The following is a 25,030-nucleotide window of genomic DNA, read 5'->3' as shown; positions in this document are numbered from 1 at the left end:
AGCAGGCCTCTCAAGGTCAAAGGAATGTGTTCATGTTTTGCAGTCCTTAAATTAGGGAGAGATCTGTTAGGATTTTAGATCAAGCAACGTTACTACTGAAATGTGGAACTCTTGTCTTGTTACTGGTTCATGCCTTAGTTCAAGATCCAAGATTCATGGTCAAGTTTTCCCCCTGTTTTCTGGATTTACCTTTGTATTCATGCTCATGTTCTGCTCTTTGTTTCTTGGATTAATGTTCATGTTTTAACCATTGTTTTATGGATTTACTATTGTTTTGGGGAATAGCTTCCTTTGTTAACTCTTAAATTTTTACTCTTCTATTGTTTAAGGTGCCTTTAGCCCTTTTTATATATGTTTTCTTCAATAAACTGTTTATTACCACATTTGGTTTCTTGATGAGTGCTGTGAGCAAGGTGAACTCCTACTGAGGTGCAACAGTAACATCACATTTTATACCCTTGCATTATCTTTAATCACAAACAGCTGAAGTTTCCTCAGAATATTTTCTAGGACAAACAATGGCTGCTAAGAATATAATCATAACTTTTAAAGACTGCAGTTGTCAAAGTAAGATATAAATATTTTAAAATAAGCATAACAAGATCATTCTAAAGACAAATGACATTAAAATGCTAAAATTAACATCCAGATGCAGCCTGAAATCTGTTTCTTGGGGGTACTGAGAAAGAAAGAGTGGCAGAAAGAAAGAGTGGCACAGTGATAATTCTCTACTGGGAGGAAGTTTCAACCAAATAAACAAACAAGGAAGGAATAAATACAGATTTGATTTCTCCTGTTAAACTGAATGATGTGAACTCAAGAAAAAGGAAATGGTTAAAAAAGAGGAAAAAGAGAATGTATTCATTGAAAAGAATTAATAGTCTATAATAAAAATGAAGGGAAGAAAACAGTTTTCTTTTGTAGAAGGTGAGAAACACTTGTTGTCATTACAGAAAGGTTTATTATGAAAGGTCGAATGTTTAATTTAATAGAAGAATTAACAGTTAAGACACAAAGCGATGAGATATTTAAGTTAGCTTAGAGTAAGGGAGATTTAAAAATAATAACTAATGGCCTGAATAAAGTTTAAGAACACTTCTATTAAGTACATATGATTGCTATTGATTTTCTGTAAGGAAGATATATATTATCCATTCAATTTTGATTTAAACTAGTAACAAATGTATTCTGCAGAAAGGAGGAACATGATTTATTTTACAAGAGAAGCACTGAAGGCATTATAGATTAAAAAGTGTTAAAACTGCAGGAGAGAACTAGAAGTCAATTTCATCTCTCTTTTTGTTGGTTTTATCTATTCTTCCTTTTGCCCACCTTTACTTTTCTTGTTGTATTTTATATAAAGATAGTTTTAAAAATACAATTTTAAAGAGACAAAAATAGAATTGTGTGACTTAGAAAGCTACAGAATAACAAATTAAATGTTTAGAGATTTTTGCTGTGTCCAGTATTTTTAAATGAAGGAGCACCAGAAGTCACAATACAGGCATTCACGAAGTTGCGAACAACATGAGTTCTGTAGGTTTGCTCTTAAGTTGAATTTATTTGCAAGTCAGAACAGGTACATTTTTCAAGTGTAACTCCAGACATATATATATTGGGGGGGGGGGGGGGGAGAGATTGAGCTTTGGACAGCATAGAGAATGGTTAACACCCTATGCTGTTTGTTTTGCTGTCTGTGTCTCTGCTCAGAAGTTTTCACATTACTTTCTGTCCCTACGATAATTCAATTTTGAAAAATTTGGCTTGTTGTGGAAGCAAGGATTGGTGATACAGCTTCAGTGGAGACACCTGTTCCCCGTGATAACTCTTGCATGAGTTCATTTCTCTGCCTAGGGGCAGATTTCTCTCATGTCCTGTTGTCTCACCTCCATTCATAACTATGAATCATTTGTAAGTCAGATGTTTGTAACGTGGGGAGTGCCTGTACATACAGAAAAAGAAGCCATCAAGAACTGGAGCTGCATAATTCCTCAAATTTGTCATTGGTAAAGGTTATGCGTTAACATATATCAGCACACAGTTGGTTCCTTTTGCCATACTTATTACAATACTAGCTGCTGACCTAGAAACTTTTCACATGACCCAAAATTCCACTGCAGTGATGGGTTTTTTGTACTTTTACAACAGGGTCTACTGGCTCCCATCACACACATTAAAAGCTCTGTGGTGGAACTGTCTCAAAAACCTTGCCACTGCTGAAAAATTGCTGGCAGCATACGATGGAAGGCTTCCCATCTTTCCATAAGCAAGATGAGTTTAGCTGGCTTAAAGAGACTTCTCCCCCATATTATGAAGTAGGGAGAAAGCCAGGACAGTGCAGGTCATGAGGCAATAGGTCCCCACGCCCCCTAGGCGGACACCACCATTATCACCACAATCTGCAGCGATTCTCAGCAATTCCAGACATGCATGTGACAAAATCCCTCAATGATGTCATTAATAGAGTCACTTATATAAAGCTGGGAAAGTAATTATGGCAATAAAAACTGATGGATCTGTTTCACACATACATTCATACTAATGAGCCCCCCCTACCCAGGGGGTTGAGAAGGGTGGGGTAAAAATATTCAAAATAAATCAAAATAAATAAATAATGTCAAAAATGAAAACTTTGCTACAAATAACTACAACCCTCACTGTAATACTAAGACAATACTAATGATTCTAAAACAGTGAAGCTGTAAAGTATGCTCACTCTCTCTCTTTCTCAATCTTGCATATCAATAGAGGTAGCTGAGATTTTCATGAAGTCTAAAATCAGGATGATCTCATTGACTGATCTCTGTCATCAGCCATTTTATCTCAATCATGTCCATCCAACAAATGTACTATTGTTCATGATGCTTGGTTTTTAAAATGGTTAAATAGGATTTAACTAATGCTATGATAGTGTGTATCCCTTTAGGAATACTTGATGTGTTGAAAACCACAAATGAATCGTCATCACCATCATCACCATCATATATCAGAAGATTGTTGTAAAGAGGAAAATGAAGCTATATCATTTATTCCCCTTTGCCAAGGACAATGCTTTTAGTGGAATTATTTTTTAATGACATAACTCCTATTTATTTTTCCATTATGAATTGCTTTTGTGTGTGTGTGTGTTTTTACTTAAAAGCACAGAACATTCACACACACACATCTATGCATATATAGAGAGTTATTTATTTTTCTTTAATACTTCTCTGATCCTCAGAAAAGCAGCGAAAATGAGCAAAGGGATCGTATGTGACCTAGAATTTGCACTTCTGTTCCAAGATAAAAATAGAGCAAGTTATCTCTTCTAACCTTATTGAAAGTGTAATGAAGCAACTGAACTAGACCTTATTATGAGCAATATCTAGCTTCTTATAAAAGGGATTTTGCTTCATTCCTAACAACAGTGGCTAGTAAGAAAAATTAAGCATTTACATAAATTTAGTCAGGGACTAGAGTGATGGTGTTTCTGACTTTACCAAGGACAGTTTTCTATTTGTAAGGTTCTCAGTGCTTCGGGAGTAAGGAAAGCACAACTTTTGGACTGACTGTTCCCCACAGAGCCTTTTTGTAGACCTCAGGTTTGTCCCAAATCCTAAAACCTCCCAAAATGTGGTTATCTATTTGACCTAGAAAAAGAGCTGTTTGCAGATAAAATCAATTTAAAGCTTTACTTTAAGGAAAACTGACCAAAAACCATGTCTCTGGGAAGTATGCACAAGACACCAGCATCCATGCAGTAGATTAACTTAAGTTCCAAGTTCTGTAGGAGTTTAGTTAAAATATTAAGCAAGAAAGAATTATTGTAAAAGGCATTATTGTAAAAGGATTCCTGGAGATATTTGTGGAAGAATGGTGCATGAAATGGGGGGTGGGGGAGAGATGAACCAGGCAGAACCTGGTTCGAAACCTGGTTCCTACCCAACTATTGGATCTGAAGTCACAGTTTGTTCTGGATTCTAAGGGAGAATTTGGAGCAACTCGCAACTTTTGTTAACATGATTCAAGGCCACGTTAAGCAGCTCTGACCTATGTTAACCTAGATCAATTATATTAATCATTATAACCACCATGGAGTTAATTCAGTGGCTCTTCATGCTAAGTGTGTCCTGTTGGGGAGGTGATTACTGTTAAAGGGCTCAAGCTCTGCTTTATCCTCTAGTGGCCCATGGGAGGGTTGGCAGCTAGAGCCTCCAGTTTCCACCTTTAATTCCTCCTGCCAGGACCCTTCCTCTTGGCTTTTCTCTTTGTCTGAGGAGGACTCTTCAAAGAGAGGCATGCCAAAAATGTCTGTTATTTAAAACCTCCAAGACCACCTCTAATAAAAAGGGAACGTAGTTGGATCCATGGGAATTATAGTTTCCCAAGGACAGAGGGATTGATGAACTGGAAACGATCTCCTCCACCTCTCCTCGAGCCCCCCAAGGGCCAGCAGCAGTCCCCACTCCATAGCCCGAGCCCCTGCATGCGGGCTCTCGCCCCCAGATCAGCTGTTCAGGATGAGCCCGCCTGCTGGAGCGGATCATTGGTTGCTTTCTCCCAGCCAAGGAACAAGCTGAATGAGCAATTTCCAGACATCACATCCACACCCTAGATGCCAATCAGAGATGGGGCATAGAACCTTCCAAAATCCCAGCAGGAGGCCATCTGCTCACAGCCCCACAATTTCGTTTTTGAGATCCTAGCTACCCACAGGACAAAGGTACAGGATGAAACTGTGATCATGATCCCATCACCAAATATACTTCTTGTCTCCTGGCATGGGGAAATGTCTGGGACAACCTCTCCCATTGTGGACAATGGTATCTCCATAATCCTGTTAGATCCGTTTTGGGACATTTCTTTGTTTACTACATTCCATCACCCCACATTCAGGGGTGGGAACAGCCTCCGGAGCTCCCTCCCTCCATCGGACCACCACCATGAGCCCATTAGAGGCTTCGGGGCTTCCCTGTCCAGGTGGGAGGAGATCCCCAGCTACGTCACTAGTGCCTCTGCCAATCAGAGCAGGAACCAGTTTAGACTTGCCTTCCAGCCAATCAGAGGCCAAGGAAGGTGCCAGCTAGCATCGCCAGGCTGGCCAATCAGGGAAGAGGGAAGGAACTTTCAAACTAGGACAATGTCACTGAATGTAAATTTATGTGTATAAAGATATCGGCTTTGGTATACATTTCTATACCTGTACCCTTCAAGCACCCATGCTGCACACGTATCCCTTTTGTGCAAATTGAATAAAGCCTCTGTCTTTGCCTTAATCTTGGTGAAGTCTTTGGTTCCTAGTTCCTGATTCCTGATTCAGTATCCATGTTAGCTAGCTCGCCATGCACCCCTCGGGACTTAGGGGAACTGCAAATTCAGGTGTTATGTCCACAAACAGTTTGCATCCAGAAGCAATGCAATTCTAGGGTGCTGTGTGTTTACGGGCTGTATGGCAGTATCTAGCAGGATTTTTTCCCTGATGTTTCACCTGCATCTCTGACTGGCATCTTCAGATCCTTCAGTCAATGCACCTTGTCCCAATGCCCCCATATGATGGAGGAAGAAGGGAGGGCATGCAGGTTGCTGCAAGGCACCATGTGTGTCTTCCATTTCACCAGGGAACAGAACTAAACGGGGGAGGGGGGAACATTGGGGTGATGAGGTCCCTAGGTTGCCCAAGGTGTTTTTAGGCTACATCAATAGGAGTATAGAGTCTAGATTGAGAGAAGCAATATTCCCACTCTATTCTGCTTTGAACTGTGGTGTTGGAGGAAAGTTCTGAGAGTGCCTTGGACTGCGAGAAGATCCAACCAGTCCATCCTCCAGGAAATAAAGCCCGACTACTCATTGGAGGGAAGGATACTAGAGACAAAGTTGAAGTACTTTGGCCACATCATGAGGAGACAGCAAAGCCTAGAGAAGACAATTATGCTGGGGAAAGTGGAAGGTAAAAGGAAGAGGGGCCGACCAAGGGCAAGATGGATGGATGGCATCCTTGAAGTGACTGGACTGACCTTGAAGGAGCTGGGGGTGGTGACGGCCAACAGGGAGCTCTGGCGTGGGCTGGTCCATGAGGTCACAAAGAGTCGGAGATGACTGAACGAATGAACAACAACAACATTCTGCTTTGGTCAGACCAATAATACTGGGCCTAGTTGTGGACACCACAATTCGAGAAAGGTTTTTATAAGCTAGAAAATGTCTTAGAGAAGATGTATTGTCAAAGGCTTTCATGTCCAGAATCACTGGGTTGTTGTAAGTTTTTTGGGCTGTATGACCATATTCTAGAAGCATTCTATGTTGACGTTTCGCCTGCATCTATGGCAGGCATCATCAGAGATTGTGAGGTGTCACAAGCTCTGAGGATGCCTGTCATAGATGCAGGTGAAACGTCAGCATAGAATGCTTCTAGAACATGGCCATACAGCCTGACAAACATACAACAATCCACTCTCTTAGAGGAGGGTGACCAAAATGATAAAGGTTTGAAAGCCTGAAATGGAGCAATGGATTCAAATTACTGGGGGGGGGGGGGGGGGGGCTCCTACACATTAGGAATAACATCCTAATTGTAAGAAGTATTCAGCAGTGGAATTTGCTGCTTCAGAATGTGGCAAAGTCTCCTTTTTTGGAGGTTTTTAAGAAGAGGCTGAAAGGCTATCTGTCAGTAGTGCTTTGATTATATTTTCTTGCATGGCAGGGGGTTGGACTGGATGGCCCTTGTGATCTTTTCCAACTCTATGATTCTGTGAATCTATGTAAATCACCTTTATTTTAGAGCTGAAATGAAAACGTACTATAGTGTTTTTTATTATGCTATTCTTTTTTTTCTTGCATTTGCACTGCTACAAGTAAGTTGTAATCTTATGGAAATCCTTGACTGCTCAAAGGTGGTCACATGTAGTGCTTTATTCTGACTTCTATTAGAGACCCTTCCCTTCTCACCATTCTGCATGAGGATATGGTGTGAGTTTATAATGTGCATACTCCCAATTTCCACATCAAATGATAAAGAGTTCTTAGTTTGAGCTATAAATATTAAAATAATAGATTATAAAATAATCACAATTCCTTATTATTTGATTATTCTGCATTCAACAGTAATATAAGATAACAGTGTTAAACCTTTGTGGGCATTATGATTAAAAACAAACAGGTTTTTCCATAAGCTGTATTAGGGAAGTTATCTCTTTGCAGCACATACTTGCTCTCACAGCTGCTTTCTCGTCTTTTAGTTAAATGTCAATCCTGAGATCTTTTATGTCTGATGACATACTGCTATAAAGCTTAAGCAGTGAATTTGGCTAGCATTTTCAACTAGATCTTCACAGACTGCCATAAATGTCAGATGTCTAGAAAGTCGGTAAAGTTGAACCTGTATTCAGAAACCTTTTTGCAATGTGACCAAGAAAACTGAAAGTTTGGGAGGGAATTATCTCATGAACTGTGTTCTTTAGCTATTTAATTTATTATGATTATTATAATAATTTATTATGAGTTTGCCAAACTTCAGAAATAACACTGTAAATTGAAGTCATTAATGGTATCCTTATTACATTCTATGTTATTCATTTTTTTAACATATGAAATAGTAATAAATGATTCTCTCTCAAGAAGAGGCATATTTATTCCAAAATACATTAGATGTATGCATCAATTGAGTGCTACAATCAGTATTAATTCTACATCAAGACCAAGCATATAAAATATTGAATGCTTTAGAGAGAGAAAATGCTTCAGAGAAGAAAGGTTAAATACTATTACCAATATCCTGTCCTCGGGGCTGTCTTTGTAAGCAAGATATATGACCTTTGGGGACGTGCAAAGAATCTATGTAACATTCAGTATTGAGGAGGTTTCTGGCCTGAAGTCATTTATCTTTTCCTTTCTCATAGCATTATATTTGAAACACCGGGGTGCCCAGAATATTAATTCAATAAGAATACAATATTGAATAGAACAGCATCTTTCTTCCATATTATATCCAAACGGAATTATATAAAGAACAAAGCAAAACACATCTAATTGCAATCCTACTATTTCGAGTCGTATTAACTAATATATGATTTTTAAATAGTGGTGTTTTGCATTCTAAAAGGATTTATATCTATGACACTACAAATGTAGACTGCCCCATGAACTTTATTTTGTAATTATTTCATTATCCTAAGGCATCCATCATCATTAAAATCTTAGTTCTATCATGAGAGTGAAGAAATACTACACCAAATCAATTTTTAAATCATGAATCTACACATAGCTAAACCCCAACAACTCAATGGATCTCTTCTAGCTGGAACAAGCAATAAGACTCAGACTAGTATCTATGTAAGGATTTAAGAAATTGATATGTTGCCTGGGGAGATCATCATTTTATGGTACCACATAGTCCTTGCGTGTAGAATATTGGTTCCCAACCTGTGATCTGTGGACCACCAGTGGTCACCAAGAACTAAAATATGTGTTGTCAAAGGCTTTTATGGCCAGAATCACTGGGTTGCTGAGAGTTTTCCAGGCTGTATGGCCATACTCCAGAAGCATACTCTCCTGCCGTTTTGCCCATATGTATGGTAGGCATCCACAGAGGTTGTGAGATCTAAGCAAATGAGGTTTATATATCTGTGGAATGTCCAGGGTGGGAAAAAGAATTTTTGTTTGTTTAAGGCAAGTGTGAATGTTGCAACTGGCCATCTTGATTAAAATTGAATAGCCTTGTAACTTCAAAGTTGGCTAATTCCTGCTAGGGGAATCCTTTGTTGGGAGGTGTTAGCCCGTAAACCATTCAGCTGTAGACAAGTCTACATAGGGACCACCAAATGCAGCACCCAAACATGAATCAAGGAACATGAAAGGCACTGCAGACTAATTCAGCCAGAGAAGTCAACCATAACAGAGCACCTGATGAACCAACCTGGACACAGCATATGATTTGAGAACACCGAAATGCTGGACCACTCTAACAGCCACCATGTCAGACTACACAGAGAAACCATTGAAATCCACAAGCGTGTGGACAATTTCAATAGAAAGAAGGAAACCATGAAAATGAACAAAATCTGGCTACCAGTATTTTTTAAAAAAAAATAATAAATAAAATCAGGACTGTAAATGAAAAAGAACACTCAAACAACAGGGGAAATTCTCACAGCAACCCAGTGTTTCCAGTCATGAAAGCCTTCGACAATACAAGCTTTAAAAGTTTTCCGATAACTTTTCATCATTTATGACAGCGTAAACATTAAGTCATAGAGAAAGAAATTTATTTATTATTTATTTATTTCGAGGTTTTATATACCGACCCTTTCACCTTCAAAGAGGGATTCGGACTGGTTTACAACATGTGTTAACATACAAAAAACATACAACAACAACACAATGCCACTTCATTGCACAATTAAAATATCAGCACCATACACATTAAAACATTATCATCCCAGTTAAAAGAGCCAAATCATCCGACACCCTCACAATCCCATTCATCATCCTCCTTTCATGTGGGCAAAGAATTAAATCAGTTGTCAAATGCCGCGTTCCACAACCAGGTCTTTGTTAGTTTCCTGAACGTCATGAGGGAGGGGGCAGTTCTGATCTCTAATGGCAGGGAGTTCCAAAGTCGAGGGGCCACCATCAAGAAGGCCCTGTCCCTCGTCCCCACCAGCCGTGCTTGTGCAGGCGGAGGGACCGAGAGCAGGGCCCCTCCAGACAATCGGAGAGGTAAACAGGGCCGGAGTCGTTTAGGGCTTTATAGGTTAACAACAGCACTTTGAATTGTGCTCAGAAGCTAATCGGCAGCCAGTGGAGTTCGAGTAACAGCGGAGTGGTGTGCTCCCTGTACCCCGCACCTGTTAGTAATCTGGCTGCCGTGCGTTGTACTTGCTGCAGCTTCCGGGCAGTCTTCAGAGGCAACCCCACATAGAGAGCGTTGCAGTAATCTAAGCGGGATGTAACCAAAGCGTGTACTACCGTGGCCAAGTCAGCCCTCCCAAGGTACGGACGCAGCTGGCGCACAAGTTTTTTTGTTTGTTTTTTAAAAAAAACTGGCTTAGTGTATGGGCCACTGCATGTATGTAGATTTGCAACTGGTCAGATGATGTAACACTGAACAAGAAAATCAATTCACAAGATAGAGATTGTAGATTCAGTGATAGAGAAAGTATCAATATATAGCCCCCCTTTTCTCTTTGCAAGAAAAAGTATGATTAAAGCTCCCAATGAATTGTTTGTGATTTCTGGTTTGCTCATTGCCTTGGACAAAACATACAGAGCCCGAAACATACATACATTGCCTTGGACAAAACAAACATAGCCCGAAAAAACCCACAAGAACCAAAACATACAGACTTCTGAATTAACCTACACCAGGAACAGTGCAATAATCTTTATACAGTAGAGTCTCGATTATCCAACATAAATGGGCCAGCAGAACACTGGATAAGCAAAAACGTTGGATAATAAGGAGGGATTAAGAAAAAGCCTACTAAATGTCAAATTACGTTATGATTTTACAAATTTAACACCAAAACATCATATTTTACAACAAATTGAAAAAAAAGCAGTTCAATACATGGTAACGTTGTGTAGTAATTACAGTATTTATGAATTTAGCACCAAAACATCACGATGTATTGAAAAAGCTATGGATCCAGGTGAGAGGCAGACTGCATTGGATAATACAGAACGTTGGATGAGTGAAGATTGGATAAGGAAGACTCTACTGCACCAACAAAGCTGGAGAATAAATGTAGATGTTACTCCAGACCAAAAAAAATTCATATAAGGAAATCATGCCTAATAGCTGAAGGGAAGTGCAGCCCTCACTGAAAGGCAGTCCCATATCATTGTATCTGAGAAAGAATTCTGGGAGAACTAAATGGTTTACAGCTGGGACATTATAGGGATATAATTAAGATTTTATTCAACTCTTTTGTATTTAAAAAAAATAAAGTATATTTTTTAAAATAAAAAGGTTAAATGATTAGAGAAACTGTAATTTTAATGTAGCAATCTCCAACAATGAATAAGATGAATAGGTTAGTTCTGATAATAAGTGAAAAGAGGAGGAGCAGCAAATAATTACTTTTAAAATTTAATGTTCCAGCCTTAGGTATAATGGAGCTGTGAGTCTAAAATTTCCTCTGCTGTGGCAACAGTTCTGTTTCTTCATGCATTTGTATGAGTTAACTGTTCCTGTTGCTTCGAGGTGGAAAGAAACATTTAGGTAGGCGTATCTTCAAATAGATAACTCCGTGAAATTTTAGAAAAATACTCTATCCACTCTAATCTGGACAGTGTTTAGATAGGACAAGTTTTTTTAATATGAACGAAGAAGAACTTGTGAAGTTTAGATAACTATAATCCAAGGCTTTCCCATTTTTCTCCTCTTTTTCATTTCTTTTCTTTCCTGTTCTCCATTTTTGGAGACTGATAAAAGACAAATGTTCTTAAAGGTTGCTAAATTTAAGGTTTCAGAGAACTGTGCAGTTCTTCAGATTAAGCTCTAGGAAGCTCCCTAAACTTAATGAGTGGAAGCTTTGGCAAGGTTCTCTTATATATTTTTTGTAATTTTAATCTAGTCCATGTGATTACAGACAGAATTGGGTGCAGGACTAAACTGACCCTCTTTGCTGCAGTTTTGACCCCTTTTCCTGGAATGTAATTACATCCACCTTCTTGCAAGGCATTTATTTGATTTATAGATAGTGTATTTATAGATAGTGTATCAAAATGAAACTAAGACATTCCTTTGGTGTCAGAGATCACAGATTTTGTATTAAAACAAAATTAAAAAGAAAGATCCAGTTTTAGAAACTTGGGAGACTTGAAGTCATCTGTTGTAACATAACTGAAATAAGAATAGAAAAAAATACTAAATGTAAAACAATGTATGTGCAGAAGGTTAGAAAATGCATCTCTAAGTGAAAATAGAAAAGATTTCGCTTGATAAGTTGTCATACCAGTGGTCCTTCCTTCCCATCCCAGGATCTCCTGAGCATGCTAACGAAAGTAGGGCAATAGACAAAGACTGCCATGGATTGACTCAAGACAAAGTGCATTGTATTGTCAAAGGCTTTCATGGCCAGAATCACTGAGTTGTTGTAGCTTCTTCGGGTTGTATGGCCATGTTCTAGAAGCATCCTCTCCTGATGTTTTGCCTGCATCTGTGGCAAGCATCCTCAGAGGTTGTGAGGATGCTTACCACAGATGCAGGCAAAACGTCAAGAGAGAATGCTTCTAGAACATGGCCATACAACCTGAAAAACCTACAACAACAAAGTGCATTTTTTCAAGGTTGTAGATCCCCACCCCCACCCCCCACCAAATCTTTTTATGAGCAGGGGGAATGTATAGTAGCTACCAACAACAACTAGCATCCTCTCTCATGACCACCTGCCCTACTTCACTATTTTATGCCTGTATTTTATGCACTTAGTATATGCCTGTCCGCAACTAATTCAGAGCAGCCATGAGATGTTCAGGAGCTGCTCTCAGAAGCAAAGCATTTAATGAATACCTGAGGCAGCTGCTTGCCTGGGCCATGGAGTGAAAGTGCTATTTCTCCTCTCCACCCTCGCCCCTCAGGCAACTGAAGCCATAGCTGACTGACCACGTCGTCTAGGTCTCTGTCAGCTGTTGGGAGTCTTGCTTTTACCTTGATTTCCACTGAAAACACCCACCTGCTCACCCTTCTCATTCCCTTCCTTCTACTTGCTAGTACTATTGACTCTTTGGACCTCATCATACTTACTGAAATCAGCATCCTAGGATGCTTGCTTCCAAGTCATCTTCAGGACAGAGCCCCACACTGGCCATCACACAACATTGTGTGGCTTCTGGCAAAGGCTCTGCCCTCAACTGAGGTAGAAGTGCCCTTGCACATTGGAAGCTTCCCCAGAAGGCAGGAGGCTCTCCAGGAGGGTGATGCTTTCCTCATGTGATGGGGAAAGCGTTGCCAAGAGGGAGCTGTGTGCAGGGTGACAGATTCACCCCATTGCCCCCCTCCTTTGTCATGGAGGCCAGGTGAAGTGGATAGCATCACCTGGCCTTTCTGAAGAGGCTCACTTGTAACTTTCTTTCCCTCACTTGGGTCCAAGACCTGCCCATTTTTGATGCAATGACAGAGCAGCTAGATATATTTATTATATTGTAATACAGAAGTCTGTATATCATTATTATTTTCTTGGAAAGCCACCAGTTTACAAAGCATGTAAAACACAACTGACAAATATGATTGCCATGAAACACAAAAATGTACATGACATTGTTGGTTCATAGGCTTCCATCTGAACTATTCGGAGACTAATTTATGACACTTTCCTCACTCTCTCATTGGGTTTGAAAAACTGGGGAGTAGTTTTCATGTGATATTGAACTTTCAAGTTGGCAGATGACAGTTACAAAGCTCCCCAGTGAAAAATTAAAATTATTCTCTCCTGACAACAGAGATGAAGTTTATAAAAAAAATGCTGGGTTTTGAAGTCAATCAAATTGCTTCTGCTGGCTTCAAAGCCCAGAATGTTGGTTTAAATTCAGTCTCTTCTCTCCTAGCTAGAAGAAAGCACCTGAGCAGAGACCGTTGTTGAAAGGCTAGGGAAGCCTGGCCCTGAAAAGCAATGAAGATATTTGCTGAGACTGACCTATTGATAGTATGATATGTTTCCTTTCCACACAGCCCACAAATGTGCATATAACTTCCGTCTGAGTATTAATTTTTTACAGTAACCTTGAAAAGTCTCTTCTGAAAAACCAACAAAGACTGGTATTCCACTATATCGAATTTGGGGGCCGCATGCCAGGCCAGGGTGGGGAGGTTCTCCCCAAGTCACCTCTCTGCCCTTTCCTCCCCTTCCTCTTCTCTTTCAGAGGCAGAAAGTGAAGGGAAAAGGAAAGTCAGGAAACGTTTTTTTATTGTCTCCATTTGGGCTCTCCAAGTCCAAAACACTTGGAAAGCCCAAGTTTGCCCATGCCTGCTCTAGTGGCATTTGGAGAAAGGCTTGCTTTCAATGATACAGAAGAAGGTTCTTCATCAGATGTTTAAAAGAGAAATCATAGGACAGGAAGTCCAACTCGGAATTGCCCCATGGAGAAACTATTAAATTTACATAATTTGCTTCCTGCTGGATAATCAGGAAGCTCATTGCTAGAATCCTATTCAAATCTTTTCCTTTTCCTTTAGTGGCGCCCTTCTATTGTCAGTTTCCTGCTTCACTTGAAAGGAAGTAGAGCATAGCTAGTAATAAAATTGAGACGGTGCAATCACAGTTGTTTGTACATTCGGGCTCTAATGTACCTCTATTATGTTTGTGCAGCAATCCCATAGGCAACAACCAGAATCATGCTGCTGTACTACATTAGGTGTTGTTCATTTTTTAAAAAACTATCAGCACAAAAAGAACCTTAAGTTGAAACAGTTTGTGTTATCAGATGCAAAAAATCTAAAAGTACAATTTCAGTATTCTGACTCTAATACTGGCCTCATAAATTCAAATAATAATAATAATAATAATAATAATAATAATAATACTTTATTTATCCCCCCCATCTCCCAGAGGCAACTCCTTCTTTTGTTTTAGCAAACACAGTTAAAAATTAATGTTATTCCAATTGTAACTTTGTATGGTTCCTATTTTTCTCATGCATTGATATTGCCACCAACCCCTAGAGAGAAGTTTTCTTTGTTACCTCTTACCGACAGTTATTTTGACAGTTCTTTTCTGAAAGGCCATCCTCATCTTCTCCCACAATATCCACAGCCGAAAATATCAGTGCAACCAGAATTGCAAAGCAGCAAACCAGTGCAAAGATCACAATGCATTTCTGCTGGGACTGAAAGAGATTAAGGAGATTAAAATGGAGACAATAAAAATGCCAGGAAATGAAATTGTAATTCTTATGCTGGTAAAAAGAACTGAGTACAGTATGTTGTAATGATCATTAGCATAACAAGTTTAATAAAAAAAAACATTTTTGAATCTCATTTGGTTTGATTTAAAACTTATTTAAAATTACTAAAACTCCAAAATATAGTCTCTGAATCTTGATAAGAACATTTAACTGTTTTGTTTTTTTTACAGTCTGGCCATAATGGAAATTTATATTAAAATCACCTCTATGTAAATTAATACTTTAAAAATGGGTATCACACATTAGAATATGAAACAGTTGCTTTTCCAACAAAATAATCATGTCACTCCTTTTAACTTACAGACACTATGGCGTGAACATTCACATAAAAAAAATAGTTTGAAATTGAAAGAAGCACCCTGTAGGAACAATATTGTGTAACATTATTGCTATATAATACAGTCCCCATATCCACAGAAAAATATTACAATATTCTTCATGGATATCTGAAACATGGCTAATAAAGAAACTCTATATTTTGACTATACTTGGCCCAGATGCACACCATAGAATCACACTGGTGAACTTTGAGAAGTTTACAAACTCTTCTAGTGGAGGGACTGGGATTTATTTTGATGCACAGGTAAATGAAACTGAATATTGCATCTGTGGATAAGAGAGTCATACTGTAATATCCAAAAACACTGAGCTGTAAAGACCACTTCTATTATAATGTTTGTTCCTTCCCATACCTACACAACTCCCATTCCATTTCAGTGCACCCAAACATGAATTAAAGAACATGAAAGGCACTGCAGACTAATTCAACCAGAGGAGTCAGCTATAGCAGAGCACTTGGTGAACCAACCTGGACACAGAACATTATTGGAGAACACAGAAATGCTGGACCACTCTGACAAACATTCTGTCAGACTACATAGAGAAGTCATGGAAATCCACAAGCATGTGGACAATTTCAACAGAAAGGAGGAAACTGAAAATGAACAAAATCTGGTTACCAGTATTTAAAAAAAAAAACACCAGAATCAAGACAGTAAATGAAGAACACCACACAGAAACAGAGGAATTCCAGACAGCAAACAATCAAGTGCCAGTTAAACAAAGGATGCCTCCAGGCAAACAACAACCAGGCTACCTCTATGCAAATTCCCCCACTGAATAACCTTACAGCTGCAAGGCTACTCAATGCTAATCAAGCTTGCTAACTGCAGCATTCACACTTGCTTCAAACAGACAAGGGTTCTTCCCCATCCTGGACATTTCAGATACACACACACACACACTCCACTGGACTCATTTCCAGTAGACCTCTGAAGATGCTGGCCACAGATGCAGGCAAAATGTCAGGAGAGAATGCTACTGGAACATGGCAATACTGCCCAAAAAACTCACAGCAACCAAGTGATTCCAGCCATGAAAGTCTTCGACAACATAACTGTGGTCATCTCCGGAGACCTGAGGTGTCTATAGTACTTGTACAACATTCTTGGGAAGTTTAATGAAAGGTGGCTTGAATGTAGAGAAAGGGTCAACACTGCCTCCCTTTCAGTCCCTATGTAGCCATGGATTCTGGCAGAATCCCCATGGATTCTGGGGTTCATACTTTTGGGGTCTCGTTTTTGACAACACAACTAATGTTCAACAGTAGATTGCCTCAGAGGGCAGTGGACTTTCCATATTTGGCGTCTTCAAACAGAGATTGGATGGACATTTCCCAGAAGAGCTTTATTTCTGTGTTCCTGGATTGGCCTTGATTGTGTTTGTGGTCCTTTAGATAGCTCAAATATGATTCTATGAAATGGACTGATGTTATCCCACAATACATTTCAATTGTCACCTAATATAATATAATGCAATATAATTTAAAGGTATCTTTGAAATGCAGTGGGGGTCATATTATGAAAAAATACAATAATAAAACCTTTATTGTGTTTAATAGAAACTTTTTCTGGTTCCAAACTGTCTAGAATCTACTGCCAGAAAAGGAGTGCTTAAGTTAAGCATAATGTGGAAAAATGGGCATAAAACCGCTTAGAGTCAGTTGTCCTGATAGTCAGCATTCTGCCAAAAAGCACAAAGCAGGTTTTAAGAAGCCATTGTAGGAAAACAACATTCTTCTTCCATTCTCTCTTGCATAACATTCATGAAGTTTCAATGAGCCTTGTCCTTCTGTTTTTATAATGAAAGGATAAAAACCTCCTTCATCATACCAAACATTTATTTAATCAAGTTGTTGCTGTTGTTTTGAACTCAGCAAATAAGGTACTCGCTGCATATTTATCCAGATATTTCTCATGGCTGATTCCTTCCTGCTCCCAATATAGAGCATTACTGTATGTTGTCCTGATTTGATTGTGGCAGTCCCAATTAAATGCAATTTCTATTTTCCAGATGCTTTTCCTTCTTAGTCCTCTGCCAGGGGGACAGGCAAAGAAGGGGCACTTCCTAGCAGGCTCGGGCAAAGGCCCAAATTGCTGCACTCTTTCTTTGCTTGTGTGTTCTTCCTCATTAATGACGTTTGCCATCTAGACCACACTTCGATGCTGCTTGTCTATTATTATTATTATTATTATTACCCACCTCTCTTTGAGGCAGGTTACAACATAGCTTAGAACACAATAGCTTAAAACACATAAATATTGTAGAAAATACATATATTACAACTTCTTTTCTGTGAAATATATATATTAAAACACAGAGAACAAAGATTAAAATATAATGAACACATGAGTTGAGTTGAAAATTCATACTTTAAAACTGACTGGGTAGGCCTGCTGGAAGAGAGATGTCCTAGTTTTCATATAAAAAGTTGAAATGTATAATACAGTAGATGGTTAAATTCAGTTTCTGAGTATTATCTTGCCTCATAACATATATATTAAAGATTAATAATGCAAGCAATCATTTATAGGTGACTTAAAAACCGCTTTGAGTCCCCCTAGGGGTGAGAAAAGAAGGATATAAATACTGTAAATAAATAATTAATAAATAAAACTGGGAATTAAATCAGACTTGAAAGGTATGGACTGCGCAAAAAAAAAAGTACTGGTTTTTCTTTATGTCAACTCCATTATGATACAAAGTCCCATAACTTGGGTATCCTCTATAGCTCTTGAAACCTGAATATGTATTTACCGTTAAAAAGAATATTTTGCTATATATATCTCAGGAATTTTCCTCTTTTTTAAAAAAAATCTGGGGATATTTTCATGAGACCTCAAAATTATGGCACATAGAAACATAACCAAAAGAAAGTATTGTATTTGTTTAGCTCTAGTGACATTTTGATATATTAGAATACTTAAAACAGTGACACTGTTATGCTCCACTGAAATTAAATGAGAACAAAGATAATTGCATCACCCTTATATGTTCCAAAAACATAGAAATGCGACTGCAGCATAATTCTGAAAAGCATCTGTTTAACACTCCAACCTGTCATAAGGTTAAACTAATATATTCAACATGAACCAGAATTGCGTTCATTGGTATCTTGGCTCACAGTATGAATACAATGTACCCCAAAATATTTATATTCCATTTACTGCAACATAAAAGCAGCCAGTATTCAGAACAACCAATGTCTACTTTGTATTGTTCTTATTTCATTGTTTATATTTATTAAGAAGCAGTACAATATATACCCATGTACATGTTTTGAAATTTCAGCCAGAAAAGTGACCAAAAAAAACTGGGTCAACTTATCCACAGGTCACTGAAAGTGTAGTACTTTAACTCTTATGAAAAAGGAAATAATCCCCTTTTCTGAGTAAAATGCTGAAAGACAAGACCTATTCTGCACCATCCCCATCTACTCTCTCCACCACAGTACTACTTCTCACCTTTTTGGATACTTGAATGGGAAAATGCCAGAGGCACTCTGTGGAGATGCTGGAACTTCCTCCTCCATGTGGAATGAGTCTCAACTCATGCATGAGGCAGGCACATCAAAATCCATTTTTGCCACAAAATCACCCTATATACAAGGTTGATTTATACACGAGTAATGAGTATATATGTTATATTAGTAAAGTATCTCTCAAAAAATTGTTGAATTCTGTTCTTCTGCCAAGTGGAAATTTTCTAAGTGCCACACAACTACAAAGGTGTTAGTAGCAGGAAGGAGCCCCCACTGGCACAATGGGTTAAACCCTTGTGCCGGCAAGACTGCTGACCAACAGGTCAGCAGTTTAAATCCTGGGAGAGCAGGTTGAATTCCCTCTGTCAGCTCCAGCTCACCATGCAAGGACATGAGAGAAGCCTCCCGCAAGGATGGTAAAACATCAAACATCCGAGCATCTCCTGGGCAACGTCCTTGAAGACGGCCAATTCTCTCAAACCAGAAGCGACTTGCAGTTTCTCAGGTTGCTCCTGACATGAAAAAAAGTAGCAGGAAAAGATGTCACTCCTTTATGGAAAATAGAGGACACTGGACTAAATGAATCCCTGGACATAAGAAGCCAGATAATTTATATGTTTAATACACAAATGCAAAAAAATATATAATCATCTAACTACCTCATCAGATGGGGCTTGGGAAGTGTCCTTTGTTTCTTTGGTGATGCCAGGTGAAGTGGGATGCTTTGTTTGGCTCATGTGATAGTTGATTTATCCTGTGCAATATTATGTGTTTTAAGATTCATTATCAAAGCATAATGCCTCACAGTTATACAGAACACAAGAAAATTCCATTTCCTTTGAATTATTTGAAAGAAGCAGGTTTTTCTAATTTCACTATGAGTGCTGAACACATTGTCATCTCTCCCACATATACATGTTTTAAAAGAACTTGTGTAATAATATGTAGCCTCATCTTTATCCTTGAAACACTGCCTATATTCTTTCAATAAGAGACAAATATGCTCATGTGCAATCTGTGCTCACAGTGTATTCACACAGTTAATGTACTATGAATATTTTAGACTAATCTGCTGAAAGTAACTCTAGTTGCCAATATTTAAACTTCCTAAATAAATTCTGTCTAGTCTAGCATTCTGTTTCCTGAAGGGATGAACTAGTTACTTCTGAAAAGTGACAAATGTTCCCCCTAAAAAAAGTCTAAATAAATATACGGCACTATTTGTCTGTGACATATTTTGATACACAAAGAGTACTATATATTTTAAGAGATGAAAACATTCAGTAACCAAAAAAATTAAAACAATAAAATAGCATTTATATGCTGTTTGTTCAAAGTCAAGTTGAGAAAAATGTTTCTCCTTGCTTGCTTTCAATATTTCAGTATGATCGAATATTTGCTTTTATTGGAAATGTTTTTGGCATTGAAAGATAAGTCATATGCATCATGTCATATGAAAACTAAATGGTATGGTTGCTAACAGATTTCTTAATTGGTGGTACTTAATGGAGGACTGGTATGGGTAATGGATGATACATATCTAAGGAATGTATATAGTGTCATAGAAGGTAAATTTACTTTTGGAATAATGTATACCGAGATAAGTCTTGCATGTCAAGGGATGTATCAACTAAATGTCAGTGTAATGAATTTGAAATAACTTCCATGTAGCATTTAGATAATAAAATTGTGACTATGCTTGTTCATGCCCAAGTAGCCTATTAACCTATGGCAACTCCTTTGATTTCACAGGGTTTTCTTAGGCAAAGTGTGTTCAGAAGAACAATCCAAACCATTCTTTCCTGTATCCTATAACACATGGTATTTATTAATGAACTCCCATCCAAGTACTAACCAGATATGCTCTGCTGAACCTCTGGGACCAGCTAAGATCCGGTGCCTTTATGGTGTTGTTTGAAACTGTGACTACCAATTTTAAAGTACATGAAATTTCATTTTATATCACATAAAAGCGAAGTAAAAGTCTTTTCACTGAAATTGCATAATGAAAGTAATGAATACAAACGTTACATCTAAGTGAGATATATGTTTGGAAGGTAACAATCCAGATCACTCACTCCATCATTTGCTATCATTTAAACCACTAAGTTTGAAAACATGCAAATGTGAGTATATCAATAGGTAGCGCTTTGATGGGAAGGTAATGGTGCTCCATGCAGTTGTGCCGGCCACATGACCTCGGAGATGTCTACAGACAACGCCGGCTCATCAGATTAGAAATGGAGATGACCACCAACCCGCAGAGTCAAACAAGACTGGACTTAATGTCAAGGGAAAACCTTTATCTTTACCTAAACCCACTAAATAAAGTATTTCTAAATATCATGATGTCTGAAAGTGTTACATTGTTGTTTTTATCTACCTTCAAGTCAACTCAGACTTATCCCAATGCTATTCCAGGGTTTGCTTGGAAAGAATTGTTCAGAGGAAGTTTGCTGTTGGTTCTTAAGCTGACAGAGTATGCCTTGCCCAAGGTCACCAGTGAGTTTCCATAATTGAGCAGGGATTTGAATACTTTTCTTCCAGAGTTCTACAACAATACTTAAGCCACTATGTCACACCTTCCATATTGAATGCAGGATTATTTTGAAAATGTTTCTTAGTGGTTTTAAAATGATAGCCGTGTTTATTCAAACACAAACAGCTTCCAGAAATTACAGAGCTACAATCCGAATTCAAATGCCTTTTCAATATCAATAACAGAATCTTATGATAGCTTGAAAGGCAACACATTTTATTATGGGGTTGAAGAGAATAATCAATACTATTTTAGGAAAAACTAGTGGATGCTCTTGTGTAAGTCTAGAAATTTTTAGTAAAAAAAACCAAACAGACCCTCAAAAACTGTGTTGACTTTTTCATGGATCAATGTAAGTGCTGGAGCCTTATAAAAAATGAACCATCCCTTTCTCAGAGTAGAGTCCCAAAGGTGCTAGCACAGTCCATCCTGGGATAATCTAAAAGAAACACTTACCCCTTCTACTTTTGCTGCTACAGCATTGTTTTTGGTCTTTTTGAATTCCTGGACATAAAAGGGGTGACACCAGTGGCCATGAGTGTTTGGCCTAAGGAGACACTGGAACTTCCTCTCACCACAGAATGACCCTCATCTTATCCACAAGTCATATCAAAATCCCTAATTTTCATTCCTAAACCTGCCTTCAATTTATCCATTAGGATATACAGTATGAATATCCAGAACATAGCAAAATATGTTTATAGTCATAACTTTGTAATTTTGCTTTATTGTAATAGAGGGGGAACTTGTATTTTTGTCCTGCCCTTGGACTAGATCTTCATTCAGAACAATAAAGTTGCTCCACTGAAAACACTGTAATGTCCATTATTTTACAGTGAGACGGTCTGGGCAATTGCCATAAATAGTATTAGTCTCATTCTGTACTGGCATCCATTAGTAATCTTTTAAATCATCCTTCTATTTCATGTTTATTTTAAGAACATCAACTGCCATACTACATTTAACCACCTTTCCTTTCAGATATGCATCCTGTCTGAGAGCAACCAATACAATTTGTTTTATGAGACTGTCCGAACATATTCATGAGCCAGTTGCAGTGTAATTGATTAAAAACATAGCACATTGAGGTCACAGATCAATGGGAAGGAGACTAAGGGCCTGATCAGTTCCTGTCTCCAAGTCAAGTTTCCTCCATTGGGCAAAGCATTTAAAAGCCTTTCTACTCTGGCATGAATGCCCACAGATGCACAGTCTTAATGTTGTTGAACTGCACATCTCATTAACCTTAGACAGCATAACTAATGATGATGGATCAAGGAATTTGCAGTCCAACAGCATCTGGAAAGTCACATGAATTGGGGATGCTCTCTTTGTGGAACTGTCCTTCAAGACTAGAAAGTAGAATACATTCTGACTCTTTTGTGAGATTTCTGACTACAGCTAATCACAAACTACCACAAAATCTACTATGTTGTGCTTGATTTTTAATCATAAGTGTCATAGCTATCGTGTCGCTGCTTTCAAGCTGGGGTTGATTCCAAGCATCCAAACCCCCTTTGCAGAAGCTGCACCCCGTTGCCCAAGGAGAATACCCAACAGAAAACAAACTGTCTTCCAATAAAGAAATGTTTATATACAATAGTCACAAAAATAGTTTCAATCCTCAATCCTCCAGCAAACCTTTCTTCAGCCTCTTCAGCAATCTCTTGCTCTTGCTCTCATCTCTTCATTACTCTAGCATTTTCATTACTCATTCTTTTCTCTCCATTCTCTACAACACACAGTGCTTAGTCCCAATTTGTAGCATCTAATAATCTATCACAGGTGGCTTAACAGTTGTTCTCCATGCAATGCTTGGACATGGTCCTTACAAATACTTACTAACTTTTTCACTTAAGAAATGACTCAATTGATATAAAACTCTGACAATAAGTCTGAGTAATATTTTGGGGTGAAGGATTACACATAATAAAAAAACTGCTAAAGCAATTTAGCAAAACGTAAAAGTTATTGAAACTTAAATAATAATAATAATAATAATAATAATAATAATAATAACTTTATTTATACCCCGCCACTATCTCCCCAAGGGACTCGGAGCAACTTACATGAGGCCAAGCCCAACAACAACACATCATCATGATTATTCTGCCTCTCTGCCATCTCTTAAATATTGTCCTTATCATTTAAAATTCATGTAAAATTCCTCTCTGTCAAAATGTGTATGCATTCAATCGCATACTTGATTACTATAATGGTTTGATCTATACCTTTTGAGCCTTTGTACTTTACCCAGAAAATGCAAGTTTGAAACGTTATCCACATATAGCCTAGATTGCCAGGACAGGTCTAGTGCCTTGATCTCAAAACTGAAAAGTGATTCACTGTGGGATTCTAATGGCATTTTCAGTCTTTTACGGATGTAGTAGTTATAAGAGTTTAAGGGGGAGGTTGGTGCGATTCTACCCTGTTGTTTGAGTGCAGATGTTGGTGGACAGCAACACTTGTGTAAAGCAGGGCTTAACTACTACTACTACTACTACTACTACTGCAACTACTACTTTACTCTTATATCCCATTTACTGGGTGCCAATTTTTGGCAACTCCCATTTTCCCTCATGGGACCTATTTAGGGTCCGGACATATAATTTTAAGAAGCAATGGTCTATAGCAGTGGTTTCCAACCTGTGCACTTCCCAGGAGCTCCACAGCCACTCCAGGAAAATAAAATAAATAAAAGTTGAATGAAATTCAAGAAGAAACAAAAGCTGAATCAAATTAAGAAAACTAGAAATTACATTCTAAGTGGAAATTTGAATGAGGGCATTAAAAATAATAAACTATATAAAATCACGACCTCTTAAAAAAAACTTGTCAAACTAACGTGTGAAGACATGGGAAGCCACCGTGAATCTCTCCTGCTGCACACTGAATTAAGGTGGGTTGTCTCAAGGAAAAGTGTTGACACATTTAATGGAACTGCATAAAGAGCTAGCAGCATTTTTATGGACCATAATGCCCTATTGGTGACAGTTTTAAATGATGAAGACTTGAGCCCGTTCCATATATCTGAATAAAATCCACATTATCTGCTTTGAATTGGAATATATGAACACATAAAGGTTGTGAATAAACCAAATATGTTACTTTTAACGAAGTCTACTTTTGCCTCTTGAGAACATGATATGGAAGCAAGATGTTTTATGGGAGACTAGATGTTTTTAGGCACTGAAAAAAACACCTCTGAAGAACTGCTGTATTTCATGAATTGGCAAAATCTCTGTTCCTAACAGATCAGAGACAACCAGGTTATCAGTGTAACAATTTTACATAAGTACATGTGGATATATACCACTGAGTTTACTTAAACAATTTTTGGTTCTTCTCTGCAAGATCATACTTTTACAAAAGCTTATGATTTTCAAATGGTTGTGAATTTTTCTCCAAAAGGTTTTGGAGATTATGGTTTTCCAAAAGCTGATAGACCCAATTTCTTTAAACAATATAGTTTCTTTAAGCATGTGATATGACACACTTTGTGAGGATAAGTAGTCACAGTGTTAAAATTAGTCACCTGAACCACAGTGAGGATAATAGTGTGGTCTTATATATTTTTTAAACAATACATTATCCTTTTTAGCATTTATGTTTCATTGGTACTTCTGCCTTTCTTTGCCACATTTCTCAGGGCCTGAGAAGCAGATGGCAAAAATGGAAGAACGGCCTGCCTCAGGGGAGCGTTCTTGCTTCATCAATGTTCAACATTTACACAAATGATCAGCCATTGCCAGATGGGATAGAGAGTTTCATCTACCTTGACAATCATGCCA

At 38.1% G+C, this 25,030-nt stretch overlaps 1 protein-coding gene across 4 annotated transcripts in view; it reads right to left on the bottom strand.

Annotated features, from left to right (window-relative positions):
- The window catches only part of PLD5 (phospholipase D family member 5), a 125,360-nt gene that overhangs the window by 59,621 nt on the left and 40,709 nt on the right, over window positions 1-25,030 (bottom strand). For 3 of the 4 annotated variants that reach the window (XM_060753888.2, XM_060753890.2, XM_060753891.2), the window contains exon 2: window positions 14,666-14,802. In XM_060753888.2, coding sequence (XP_060609871.1) covers window positions 14,666-14,802 — 137 coding nt within the window. Of the gene's footprint in view, window positions 1-14,658; window positions 14,803-25,030 lie in introns of those variants that run through there. The other variant, XM_060753892.2, reaches the window with a different exon arrangement.

This window comes from Anolis sagrei, chromosome 1 (genome assembly GCF_037176765.1).
Source record: "Anolis sagrei isolate rAnoSag1 chromosome 1, rAnoSag1.mat, whole genome shotgun sequence".
NCBI lineage: Eukaryota > Metazoa > Chordata > Lepidosauria > Squamata > Dactyloidae > Anolis > Anolis sagrei.
Note: the sequence above shows the minus strand (reverse complement) of the source record. Positions and strands in the feature narration are given on the sequence as shown.